This window comes from Lissotriton helveticus, chromosome 3_1, assembly GCF_964261635.1.
Source record: "Lissotriton helveticus chromosome 3_1, aLisHel1.1, whole genome shotgun sequence".
Classification (NCBI taxonomy): Eukaryota; Metazoa; Chordata; class Amphibia; order Caudata; family Salamandridae; genus Lissotriton; species Lissotriton helveticus.
Window position 1 is genome coordinate 1,530,054,242 of NC_136061.1, and position 14,262 is coordinate 1,530,068,503.

The 14,262-nt window shown below is 45.8% G+C and overlaps 1 protein-coding gene across 2 annotated transcripts in view; it reads right to left on the bottom strand.

The window, feature by feature from the left end:
• Positions 1-6,190: 6,190 nt before the first annotated feature.
• NLRX1 (NLR family member X1) overlaps positions 6,191-14,262 on the bottom strand; it is a 189,389-nt gene continuing 181,317 nt past the window's right edge. For both annotated transcript variants that reach the window (XM_078682186.1, XM_078682185.1), the window contains exons 8-9: positions 8,529-8,780; positions 6,191-6,605 (exon numbers count right to left, since the gene is read on the bottom strand). In XM_078682186.1, coding sequence (XP_078538312.1) covers positions 6,287-6,605; positions 8,529-8,780 — 571 coding nt within the window. In that variant the 3' untranslated portion in view covers positions 6,191-6,286. The remainder of the gene's footprint in view (positions 6,606-8,528; positions 8,781-14,262) is intronic.

A 14,262-nucleotide genomic window follows, 5' to 3' on the forward strand; every position in this document is an offset into this window, starting at 1 on the left:
GGCCTCACACACCACCCGGTCTCATGCTTCATCACAGGCTGCCTCGCCCTCTAAAAACTTTGTTTGATAGAGGGCGGACATACACCTGGAGACAGGGATGCACTTCTAAAGCTAAGTGGTGGCCCGTGAAATAGTGAGAGGTGTTCTAAAAACCATTACATCTGTCACTAAATAAATTTTATCGGTTTTATCCACACTATGTGTGGGAGGGTATACTCAGACGTGAGTCCCTTGCTCATTGCACCATCAGGATTCAAGCAAGCCGGGCCGAAGAAGGCTGTGATGCCAGAAACCGGTCCCCGGAAGCTTGTTTCCTTCCCAGTATAAGAATTGGCTTGGTAGTTTGGTTTGCCCTGTTCCCATCATGCACTGGGACAGGAACAGACTAATTTGCATATAGCCAGGTTCTGAGCTGGGATGGTGCAGTGAGCTAAAAAACGGTGATGGATTAAAACCATGATCTCTTGACTTGGTAAGAGTATTCTGCATCATTCAGAAACTCTGTCCATCACCACCCCCCTTTTCCAAAAACTAAATTAATTTTATTCAAGGAGCAAATGCATGGTATTAAAAGAAGTGAGCGGTGATATGGGACTTTATTTTCCCTCCACCGTGCTGGTCAACATGTTTCTGCTTACGTGTCCCCAGAGGGTACATAGCATTCATCAGGACCAAAGGGTTTTTAAACATGGGCCAAGCCTTTTCACACATAGTGCAAAAAGGATCTACCACTAGAGGGTCGGGGGTAGTGAGCATCAAACTCCCCGGTCAGTATAGTACTAGTGCGAGGGTTTCTGTAGCAAAGAAAGGAAACAAAAAGACATACATACCGAAAGTGTAAATATATAATGATAGCATAGTTGTCTTTCATGCATCACCACATTTACTGCGCGCGTGCTGGGATCTATGTGAGACACGTGACATTCACACGTGTCATCATTGACAAATGAGCGAAATGACTTAAGTCTGCTTCTTACCCTGGATTACTATCCTACTTGCTCCATGGGAGGTCGAGGGTCGAAGGGCCTACTGTGACATTCTGCAATGGAGAGATACATTGAGTCATAGCCTGTTGTTGTGGATACAGGTCCATGACATGAATAAAAACATAAAAGTATCCTGTTAAAAAGATGCCTTCCCTGTATAAGCAGAGGGTACACACGCATCAGAAAGTGAAACAAGGTTACACCTTCTCAATCATCCTTGACAGACACACTCGTACTGTCTACTTCAGCGCTTCCAGACGTTCTATCTACGATCGTCCGCTTTGCCTCCCCGCCGTTGGATTGTGATGAGTGAGGAGCGGGTTTATATACTGTGGTCATGTGGCAGATTAATCGCTAATTAGTGGGTAAATGGAAATGCCTGCTGCGTATCCTGTGTATCACTGAAACTGTGCCTGGTCACCTGGTGCGGGGCGTGCCTTCGTCTATTGCTCCCTCATAAGTTGTGTTGAGAATCGGCCCGTCTACGCTGCTCTCTGTGCACGGCAATAGTGTCCTAACACGTGCGCATGCGCTGTTACTTGTTTCGTCAGCGTCACCGGAGCATCAAGTTGTGAGCTTGCGCCTATGGTGGTGCCGCTGTTCTCTGTGCCGTTGCGCATGTGCAGACTTGAAAAAGAGTCCAGTGTGCAATATAGCAAGCACTTCGGGTCACGTGACCGGTTGGTGCGGCCACATCATGGGGAAATAAACTGTGTGCACCTAAGCCTAATGAGGGACATGTGCAAATAATGACTCAAGTGTATCTTGTAGAGCCATATAACTGTTACTGAATGTCACTCAGTTGTTGAGGTCCTGATATGTGCCAAGGGCCTCGCACGGGGGTGGCTACCAATATTGCTAGGCAGCGGATTTAAGTGGAAAATATCAACATGGTCCGCTTTTTTGTAATTGTTATAAGGCTGACTTGCCCGGAGTTCGGCGTATATATTTCCCGGGATTAAAAATGCAAGTTTGTTACAATGTTAGCTTATATACCATGCCACATAGAAGTATGCCAGAGATGGAGCAGGAGTAGGCTTAGTCACTGGCATATTTATGCGTCCGACTGTAAATCTGGAGGGCAGGTGGGTGATCTGCCCTGGGCTGCGCCATATTTGGGGGCGGCGGAGGTTAGCATGTCGTGTCTGTCGACTACCCCTATGCCCCCCAAGAACAAGTCATCTCCGTCGGCCCCCAGACCACCTCCCGCCCCCCAGAACAAATCGTCTGTTTGTCGCCACAGCCCCACCTGCTCTTACCTGCACAGGGCAGCAAACTTAGTGTCCGCTCCTGGTGGCAGTAGGTTTAGCTACGCCACTGAGCAAAGAACGAATGGCCCCAATCGATGTGATACAGCAATAAGCTATTGGCAGATGCATTACAGCAATTAGTAAATTGTGCTAAACTCAGTCATCAACCTTATTTGGTTTCTTGCTCTCTGTAGTGTATTTAATGCACTAGACTCGGGCAATGACTACAAGTGATATGTTCATAGCGCTCCCCTAAAAATTCCTTCTCCCTGTATCAAGAAGAACTTGTCTCTGAACTGCATATCAGAAACATTTGAATCACACTATTCAGCTGCAGATTGCTTGTCATTCCTCTGAACTGGTTATGCAGTCTTTTGGGCTGGGATTAGGTTTAAGATTTTTTTTTAAATAAAACCTCATTATTTGTTAACAGACCTTGCTGAACATCAAAGGGTGCGTTATATGGACCCGTTATGTATCGCCCACTGAAGAGACGACATTTTGTAATAAACCACACAAGGTGGGTCAAACTCTGACAAAAGGAAAACATTGCTCCAAGTGTACTATCTGGACAGCAACATATCCCAACACTCCAAGCTAGAGCAGAGTAGAGAGAGGGAAATCGTAATTCTCTCAAAAAATCCAATTCAATGAAAGATAGATTCATGGGTTGAAGTGCAATCCTAACTGAAGCTAAGTTTATGGATTGATCGGTGCAATTGGTTTAATCTCCATGCACTGTGTCCAATAGGAATGCTTCGATTCCCTACAATGCCTGTCTTTGAGCAATCCATTTTTCAAAGCTCACACACATTCACACAAAGTTCAAGCCATGATCCTGACAGGATAAGAGATTTTTATTCAATAATTTACCTGCCAATATAGCACAAATACTCACATGGTACATCCGGCTTCCCACCACCGCCAAAGAGAAGCTAGTGCATTTTATATTTGCAAGGCACAAATGGAAAGGCAGACTGTAGCTGGGTCAAAGCTGAAGGAGAGTCGCGTTCCGGCTCACACGGCATATGGACAAGTAGTGAGTAGACCATCATGAGATTTGATGTGACAAAGACAGTGCCTTCAGCCTGCACTGTGCCCGAGCACAACCCGATTGAGGCCAGCCTGTCCACGCTGTCTCCAATCACAGAGTCCGTAAACAGGCAGACAGAATCGGACAGCCAGGACCACTCAATAGTGGCTAGTGCAAGCTCCACCAAGATAAAATGCCTGAGATGTAACCAGACAAGCCAATGCTTCAAACAACACATGTTGAGGCTGCAGTCAAGGCATGCTCAGGCTGTAGTCACGCATTACCAGCTAACAATCATAGCATGCAGAGCCTGTAAGCATGACATGCTCAGGACGCAACAAGACAGGCCTGCAGAGGCTGCAACCAAGACAGGCATGCAGAGGCTGCAACCAAGACAGACATGCAGAGGCTGCAACCAAGACAGGCATGCAGAGGCCGCAACCAAGACAGGCATGCAGAGGCTGCAACCAAGACAGGCATGCAGAGGCTGCAGCAAAGACAGGCATCCAGAGGCTGCAACCTAGACAGGCATGCTAGAGGCTGCAGCCAACACAGGCATTCAGAGGCTGCAACCAAGACAGGCATGCAGAGGCTGCAACCAGGACAGGCATGTAGAGGCTGCAACCAAGACAGGCATGCAGAGATTGCAACCAAGACAGGCATGCAAAGGCTGCAGCAAAGACAGGCATGCAGAGGCTGCAACCAAGACAGGCATGCAGAGGCTGCAACCAGGACATGCATGTAGAGGCTGCAACCAAGACAGGCATGCAGAGATTGCAACCAAGACAGGCATGCAAAGGCTGCAGCAAAGACAGGCATGCAAAGGCTGCAGCAAAGACAGGCATGCAGAGGCTGCAACCAAGACAGGCATGCAAAGGCTGCAGCAAAGACAGGCATGCAGAGGCTGCAACCAAGACAGGCATGCTAGAGGCTGCAGCCAAGACAGGCATGCAGAGGTTGCAACCAAGACAGGCATGCTAGAAGCTGCAGCCAAGACAGGCATGCAAGAAGCTGCAGCCAAGACGGGCATGCAAGAAGCTGCAGCCAAGACAGGCATGCAAGAAGCTGCAGCCACGACAGACATACAGAGGCTGCAACCAAGACAGGCATGCTAGAAGCAGCCGCCAAAACAAGCATGGAGAGGCTATTTCGTCCTAAAAAGGGATATGCCCATGGCTATTGCTGTTGTGTGTAGTCTTGGGTTCTGTGTTGTTAGTATCACAATCATCCAGCAGTGGTTCACCACACTCTCAAAGTATTTTGTTGTTTAGACCCAAGGATTTCGTACTTTTTTCTAATACAGAGGCTGCAACCAAGACAGGCATGCTAGAAGCAGCCGCCAAAACAAGCATGGAGAGGCTATTACCAAGATATGCATGCAGATTTGGCAACCAAGATATACAATCAGAGACTGTAACCAGGCCAATCATATGCAGTCATCATGATATGACAATGCTGTAGCCATGACACACCAAACCCGTAACTAAGGCATGACCAGGCTAAAATGAAACATGGTCAGGCAGCAAAACAAGATATGCGAAGGTAGTAATGGGATGTACCCAGACTGAAAACAAGAAAGACCAAGGCTTAACCAGATACAAAAAAAGATTTACCCAAACTGTCAACTACACAAGTCCAGGTTTTAACTAGATCTACCCAGGCTGCCACTAAACAGGCAGAGATTGAAACGGATGCTTCATCACAACATGTCCAAGCTGCAACTGAAGAGGCACAGACTACTGAGACATGTTAGCTAATGGTCAGAGGACTGTAACAGTCTAAGAATTTGATGCCAGAGGATACAGAGACCAAAGTGAGCAGGAGCTAGGGCGAAAGGCCAACCCGAAAGGAAGGAAATATGCACCCTGGGGTGGATTGATTTAGCCAGACAGGCCATTTTTTCCCAGCAAACAAGCAGGCAACATTCAGGAAGACAACTGGAAGTAAGGCACTCGGTCAGATGCCGAGCAGTTTCAGTCAATAAGGCAAGGGGGTACTGAGACGGGAAGGCGGTAGGGTAAACATGGCATCATGGGTCACAGAAGTTTGGGTTCAGAGTCCCAGTGTTCAGCAGGTGGTCAGCACAGCAGTGGGCTAAGGCCCTATCAGCAGGTATGAATCCCTTTATGTCGGCCCAGGAAAGCTACCCCAAAGAAAGTGTACACATGCTGCTCGCATCAGTCTAGCACCGTCAGGCCTAGTGACAGCATGGGCACCTGTACCAAGAGTTTTAGGCTATCCCCCTCAGTACCTGTGTCACTAGGACTTTTAACTACAAATACACCTGTACTAAGTGCATGCATGCTACATCCCAGCTAGAATCAGGTTGAAGTACCATTAATGGCACCCATACAAAAGATTTATGTGATGTCAAGTCCCTTACACCACAGACAACAGTTCACAGTGCCGCCTATTTGTCAGCACAAGTACCATCTAGTCTAGCTCCAGAACTGATAGCTTCTCAGTGTTTCTGTACCCAAGAAGTGGAAATATCTGTGATGTCAGAACAAAGCAGAGTGTCTTTAACAGTGCCTATCCTTGACAAGAAACCCATGCGCTGTTATCCATCAGAATCTTTTAGAGTCAGTACATTAAGTGCAACTTTATGTCCTCATGACCTCTGTTCAAAATATTGTCTATTGAAACACCAAGTGGGGCAATTACAGCATATTTAACTAAACTTACACAGTGTGGTCCACTTCAACAGCCTGTACCACCTTGAAGAAACCGCGATATGAGCACGGTTCAGATACAGAGCACTGATCAGTTTGCGTGTTGCTGTGCACCTTTGGACCCAAAAGGGCCATTTTGTATCTTACTTTTATATATATATATATATATATATATATATATATATATATATACACACACACACATATATATATATATATATATATATATACATATATATAAATATATATATATATATATATATATATATATATATGCAGCACACGCAACCCTTCTCCAGGTCAAATATGTGCCCCATGCACAGCTCTGCAGTCGCATCCTACAGTCTACATGGACCCCTCATGAATCTTCCGCAGGACTTTCTCCACTTTGTTCTCCACTCGCAGGAACTTGGCCTTCTTCCACGGGTTGCTTGTTCGGCGCCGGCTGCACTGCAAATCCTCCAGCAGCAGCTGCAGGTGGCGCTGTATACGCTCGTGGTCCCAGCCCTTCACATTTTTGGTCACCACGTTCAAGATGAGCGACCAATGTTGTGACACGTCAGTACCCTCCGCAAGCGACACCAGTACCTCCACGCCATCTCTGCTCCTCCTCAGCTCGTACAGTGACTGCCTCCCCTCCTCACTGATGTTGTTGAAATACAAACTGGTGGGGAAGAAAGGAGACACATTATTTGGGTGTGGAAAAATAATCTAGGTGGGCTATAACTACAGGAACGCAAGAGTGTGTCAATCGAGCTCCCTGGTGGGATAAGGCAGCTGTTTTATGTCCACCCATGTCTTGGAAACACATGAGGAGGAAAACACTTAATCAGAGGAACACAAGGGTGACTGTACTGCGGACTGTACCTGGCATCTGTATTTTTTGTTTTCTTTTTGGGAATGATTTGTAGTTTTGCTTACGTGGACTCACTTCTGCAAGCTTCCCTTAGCTGCTCCTACACCACTGCAAGCTACTCGACAATGCTCCCAATGACGCAAGCTTCCACAAGTTATTCACTTCTGCAAATTTCTCTTGGCTGCCCCAACACCACTGCAAGCTACCACACACTGCTCCCAATGCCGCAAGCTTTCACACTTTCCAATTTCTGCTTAATAAAAATTTACACATATTCAGAAATTAAGCTACAATTGAACCACCCAGAATAATGTGATTAATGGCTAAACACTTATACGGTCCCAAAGGTGAGACCTACAGGCTATACCAATGCTTTGTCTTTTATAAAAGACCCTGTAAATATTGTTGTATACATAACGTCAGTGCTGCACAATATTACATGTAGTTGTGCATACTTTCTGTCTGTTTGGAAATAAACATAAGTTTGTAGATTTCACAAGATTTTCATCTTCTACTTTGTGCTGAGTTGTGCACTTAACCCACCACAAGGGACTCCATCTGATGGCCACTGCAGGTTGCGCTGGGGAGAGGTGTCTCCTATTTCTCACAATGACCACCCTCCCCGCTTACCAGTTGTAGACCAGCTCTCAATGCCTCCAGAAGTGGTTTGTAAGTTCAACGGAGCGCCAAGGTGTCTTAAATATAAAGCGGACAGAAGAGGGCTGTGACTTGGAGGCACTTATTGGAGTTGGAGAACCTGGCAATGACCGGTCCTAAAGTACTGTTGACATTAATGAAGGAACACTTAATTATCACTGAGGGGCATGACATGTATTAGGGCCAGCTTGTGAGCAACGGCTATACCTGGAACTGTGGGAGAGCAAAAGATAGCTATGGGCAATAAAGGACAGGAGTTGGAATTTCATTAGTCAACAATGGCATTGGTAATCAGTGGTGGTGGACTGAAGGATATTTGTAGAGCCTTGGAGAGAGGTCTGGGGGGTACTTTGGATGAAAGCGCCAGCAAATACTTGAGGGCACAGAAGGAGAGTAGCATGAACAAAGGTATTCAAGTGCACTAATCGACACTGATGCTGGAGACACTAGTGGACATTGAGGGACTGTGGTAGCCACAGAGTAGCACAGTGATGGAAACTGGCACTGTGGGGCACATGGAAGTCTCACGAGTGAGCTAGCACTGGGACATCACTCAGAACACTGGCATTGCTGGTCATAGGTGGGCCCTGGTGGGAACTGTCACTGGGGGACACAAATGGACAATGGGGGAAACATCCTTTACAATGCGGTGTTTACACCGCACAACCTTTACGACGCAGCCATCACAACGCAAGTCATTACTACGACTTGCGCTGGAGGGCGCTCTTGCTTAAGGAATAGTTTGATTTTCTATTCCGACACCTTCCCTACTGTTACGTGGGCTGAAGTTGGAATAGAAAATAAAATTATGCCACAATCCAGCGCCATCCAACGCAAGTCGTTGTATCGACTTGCGTTGTAATGGCTGTGTCGTAAAGTACCGCAATCAAAATGATCGCGTTGTACTGACGTACATCCGACAATGGTGATGGTCACAATGGTACACAAATCCACAAGTGGGCACTGACACAGGTGGCAGTGCCACAAGACAGCAACAGCACTGGGGGACAGCGCAGAGGAGAAGATGCACTGAGTACGTAAGGGCCTTAGTGTGGAAGTAGGGGGCGTACTCACTGTACTTTCTGCATTGTGGGGTGTCTCTTAGCCACATCCACCAGGACCAATGCAGCAGCATCCGTGATAGAGTTGTAGGCCAGGTTCAGCTCCTTCAGGCAGGTATTCTTCTCCAAGTGCTCTGCCAGGATCCTCACTCCAGCGTCACCTAGGGATGTGTGCAGCAGCGACAGGTGTGTCAGGGACTTATTACCAGACAGGGCCTCCCCAATGAAGGCTACCCCATCCTCTGTGATGGGATTATTGCAGAGCCTGAGTGAAGTAGAAAAGACAAATGTTGAACAGAAATGCACATGAGTGACCTCAAATGCATGAATGGTGGAAGAGCAGAGGAAGGAAAAGAACTGGGGGGGAAATGGAACGTTAGAGGGAGATGGAAAAGATGAAGAGAGGGAGAAATAGGCAGAGCATTAAACTGAGAGTTAGGGAGACAGGGAAGGAAATGGAAGGTAAAGGATTTAGTAGAAAATTCAAGGACTGTGATGAAGGTTGAGGAAGAAAGAACAATAAGTCTGAGGTGGAGAAAGCTGGTGAGCCATTGGAGAAGAAAAAAAGAGAAGATATAGGCTAGAAAAGGGAGTGAAAGAAAGTGGAAGCACTGAAAAAGTAATGCATAAAGTGGAGAAGAAACAGGTAACAAGCATAAGAGCACCGATGGAGGAAGCAAACAACTAAGTAGGTGAAAGCGAGAAAAAGAAAGTGCTGGATGGATTAGGATATTAAAGGAGGAAGCTGAAAAAGATAGTGAGATTAAGCGCATGAGAAGGGGAGACATGACAGAGTAGAGGGGATACGAGGGATAAATGAAAGGATGATAGAGTAACTCAGGTAGTAGGACTGTGGGAGAAACATTTAAAAGAATGTGGGGAGGTGAAAAGTTGAGACTGGGGCGACACACCGAGTGGCAAAGACACCGATCAAACACAGGCTACTCCACTTAGTTGAATTTTCTACCAAAGTCAGCTTTACATGCCCTTCAATTTCTATCATAACAGGCTAGAGTGCTGGGTTTCCCATACGAAGAATAGGGGATTAGTATGTACAAATAGTGTAAATGAAGCTACCGTGAAAACAAATGAGATGACCAAACTGATAAACTCATATAAAAATACAATATTAAGAAAACAAATGTATTTGCTTTACAGGAGATAAAGAATTGATGAGGCAGGGTGACTCTGATTCTTATTTAAGAACCACCTCCTGTAAAGCAAAATCTTCTAAAGTATAATATTCAAACATTTTTAATAGCTGTTTTGGGCAAAAAGTCTTAATTAAAAGCATACTGTAGGAATATCTGTGATTTAAAATCCAAAATAAGACTTTACATGCAAACTTTACATACAATTGGTAAGTACTAATGTTTATCCTTAACTGCACAGTTTCTCTAACTATCCATTTAATTCCTGCTGATTAAAATCTCTGGCTTGTATTTCTGCTTTACCTCCACCTGCCTTAGTGGCACCCTTAATTCATTATTGCTGACAAATCTCTAAAGGACACTATCTTGGCTTACGTACCCAGCAGGACAGGAAATGTGCCAAGCACATAAAACGTTGACCACTCCTATCTCCACTGGTTTTCCCGTCATCTTTGAGGTGATTTCAAAGTGGTGGTGCAGGCTGTCAAGCCCTTTGACAAACCTCTAGTATTGCCCAGCTGCACTTGAAACTGTCACCCTGGTCTTTGTTTTCTAAAGTTATAATATTTCAAAAAGCACTTTTGAATGTGTCATTTTGAACAGCGGGTTTCTGGAATGCGGGTGAGACCACACATCCAATAAATAAATAACGGGGCAGGGTTACTTTTATGTCTTGGAATGTAGCGCCCTCATTGTAGTGTTCTTACATCATCCCTTAATACTGCATACCTCATTGTTAGAATCTTCCAGTTAGTTTGTCATGTTTTGAATGTTTGGGTAGTTACTGGCTGGTAAGCCCACGAAGGTCTGCTCTTGAGAGTTCACAGAATAAACTTTGTGTTTCCTGTACAGGCCTCGAACAGTCTACTCGCCCAATAGCTATAGAGGGTCAGATTTGATCAGATCGAGCTATATTTAGCACCTACTCGATTGTTCTAGTGAGTTGGCAATGATCACACAATTTGAAACCAGTTTACGGGTCAAGTACATTACAGTTAGGTCGAGTAGATTAGAAGCAGTGGTTATTTACACATCTCGGAGTTTGTGGTTACCGATGTTAGCATGTGAATTAGAGGACTTTTCTCAAAATTACTTATTTCTTGCACACGGTCATACATTTGGAAGGCGCAAATGTAGGCAAAGACAATTGGTAATAACACTTGTTCAACTATCCCCCCCCACACACACACACACACACATGTTCTGAGGCTTTTTTGGGCTATCTGGGGTAGTTTGCGCTTAGGCCCCCACAACTTTTTGCCCAAAGAAGGTACCCATACCAAATCTGCATCCTTTTTTTTCCAACATCTTGGGGATTCTAAGGTACCCAGGGATTGTGGATTCAAATGGAGGGGACCGGGAAATTAGACAAAATACAGCGAAATTTGGGGGGTTTGGGAAACAAGTGCTGCAGAATTATTTTATTTATTTGGTTATTTGCAAAGTTTTATATAGCGCTGGCTAGACCCGGAGGGATCAGAGCGCTTTACATGAGGATCAGTGAGTTACAGGTTCCATAATTACATAGACAAGTATAGACATAGGAAAAAGGAAAAAAAAACATGAGATTACACAATAATGTGAGATTAGTGCGTACACACGTCTTATGGGGAGTGAAGAGGTAAAGGGGGAATGGTACACAGGGGTAGGGAATACAGGTAGGAAAACACAACGAGGAGAATAAAGCGTCTGTTTTTTTCCTGCAAATGGCAACAAACGGTTTGGGATGCTAAAATCACCATCTTCCCAGTTTTTAGGAACAGGCAGACTTAACATTTTTCAAAATAGTTTTGCCATTTCACTGGGACATAGCCCATTTTTCCTAATTTGTGTGCTTTCAACCTCTTTCCAGTTAGCAGTGGTAGCTGGTGACATTTGAAAGTGGTGAGGCGTAAAGGAAGGGTCTGAATGTGTGTTGAGTCGTAAGCGAGCCTGATTGACTAAAGGGGAACTGCGGGACCCTCACGCCAAGGAAATTTTGAAGAGCAACGAAAAAAACAGGACCAAATGGTGCAAGTTAAACCACGTTTCAGAAAGCAAGAATATTTATAAAAGTAATTGGGATATGTAGTCTTGAAATAATTAAACACATTTAAAACTGTCACATATCGTGCTTCATTCCTGCTTCCACCCATGCCATCCATTTAGCCTGACTGCATTATTTTAAAACAATAGGGTTGAAAATAATCGCCAGATGCACGTTACACTTCATTTAACAGCACACATGCTGCTCTTGAAAATGCAAGTTAAAGATAAGTAGCTCACGAATGTCATTGGCGCTCCCTGCAGACAAACCAATTGCCAACATTTTAAACAGGCCTACCTTGGACTAGAAGAAACCCCTATTGGGCGCTTCACAGTTCAGTAGAAATCAAATCCTTGTTTTCCTTGCATCAAAGCATAGATAACAACAAACGAAGGTCAGAGATTTAATTTCACATGTTGATACGGTCATTCTTTCCAATTTAGCCGTCGATTATGATGGCGGACGGACCTGCGTCCGTCCGCCACCCCCGAGGTGGAGGGACCGTCCGCAGGGGCAGCGGCAAACCCTCCATACCAATTAGGATGTGACCGCCACCCTGGCGGTCACATCCCGAATCTTTAACATTGCGGCGGGTGCTGCCTCTAGCATGTGCTCCCCCTCCCCCCCCCCCTTCACCCTGGGGGCCCGCAAGGGGCCCCCAGAAGCAAAGGTCCACATGCTTTTCCACAGCGGAAAAACGCAGCGGAAAAGCATGTTTACACACACAGCCTAATTTGGCTGACGGTGTCTTGAAGACACCGCCACCAAATTGCAGTCAACACCCCGCGGATCAGTGGCGGAAAGACCTGCCGTCCGCCGCTGTTCTCACCGCCATCCTAATCTGGCAGTGGGTGTTTTCTCGGAACGCGGCGGTGAATCCGCATCCTCCGGGCTGGCGGTGGCTTCCACCGGCCCGGAGGATGCGGATTCACCACAATCATAATCGACCCCTTAGTACTGTTGCTAGCACAGTGCACTTGGTGCTTTAATTATTCTTTGCAGTGCTGCTGCTCTCACGTTTACAGGGAGCAGCGTGACCACAGGGCAAGAGGAGGGCTGGGTTGGAGCTATGGACAATTCACCTGCCCTATCTAAAAAAAAGTGAGAGTTATTAGCTCCTAGCGAGTTTAGAGTGTTAGAGCGAGGCTGGCGCTATGGACAACCCACCCGCCTGCACCTGATGAATGAGTGGCAGGAGTCAGTCTATGTGGGGCTGGAGGGGAGAGAGAGAGAGAGAGAAAGAGGAGATGAGGGATAGAGGGAGAGAGAGGAAGGGAGAGAGCAGGGATAAGAAGAAGAAGGGAGAGAGGAGGACGGAGAGGATTGCCAGAACTCCAGAGTACGCGTCTGTAGCTGTAAAAATCTTTCAGATCGCAATACAAGGCAAAACACTTTTAATGTAAAACCAGTACCTACTTCCTCTACAACGTAGAGTGACTGGTGGAGATAGGAGTGCAGCAGTAACATGAGCTACACTGAGACAGGAGTACAGCGTGACTGATTACAGCTCCCCTAAAGGCACTTTAACTTCCCATAGAAAATGAGGTTCAACTGTGCCCAGTCCTGTGGTGGACTGGGCCACATTTAAGCTTATATCCAGAGACATATTTAAGGTCTCTGCAGAATGCGATGGGCCTGGGATGGAATTTGAACAGCCGCCTGCTAAAGCATGTGGGAAAAAAAACGTATGAATAATTGTCTGTAGAGATGTTTTGGAGAACATAAGCAAAATAAATGCCACAAGCACCTCAGTTCCGAAGGTGATTTTTTGACAGTTCTGACCATTACCGGTTCCAGAGATGTTTCCCCCTGTTAATAGGGTCCCTACAATGAAAACTCGAGGTGCCCAGAACCTTAACTTGGCGTGAATATCCCACAGATCAGCCACTCCATGTTATTAAAATTTAGGCTCTGAGTTCTACAGATATGAGCATTAACCTTGAGATGGTCAACCGAGAAAGATAGCAGTGTCTTATGTACTTGCATTCTAGAAGGACTGGAGACAGTGCTTTATTTTCGTCTTATTTACACACAGCCCAGAGAAATCAAATTGTTTTCTTCTTGCTTAATCAGTTCTTGGCTAAGTGATGCAGAAAGGCAATATCAGCTAGTGGGTATATGCACCAGCTATCTTCCTTCCCGAATCATCCTATATTGTCTCAGCATGGCAACTCACGCAAATCTAAGTCGAACAAGGAACTGCTGTGCACAAAATCTGCACTCACTCAATTTTTGTAACTTTTTGTTGCCCTTAAGCTTTAAAGTGGCTCCTGCGATTTTAAAGTTGTATAAATCTGTTATATCAACGTTAAGTTATTGTATGGCATCCGAGCTGTTGATAATAGTACTTACTGTCGGTCAGTTGCTCGTTTGCCAAAATGCTCCCTTGCTTTTTAGTATGCATGCTTATATGTACTTTGTGAACAGTGGCAACCGGCATGCTCGCGGGAAGGGGGGGAGGTCGCGGGAGGGGGTCGCGGGTGGGGAATAAAAAAATTAAAATAAAACATACCCGAGTGCTGGGTACCTCACTACCTCTGCTCCTGGCCGGTCACGCTGTACTGGTGCAC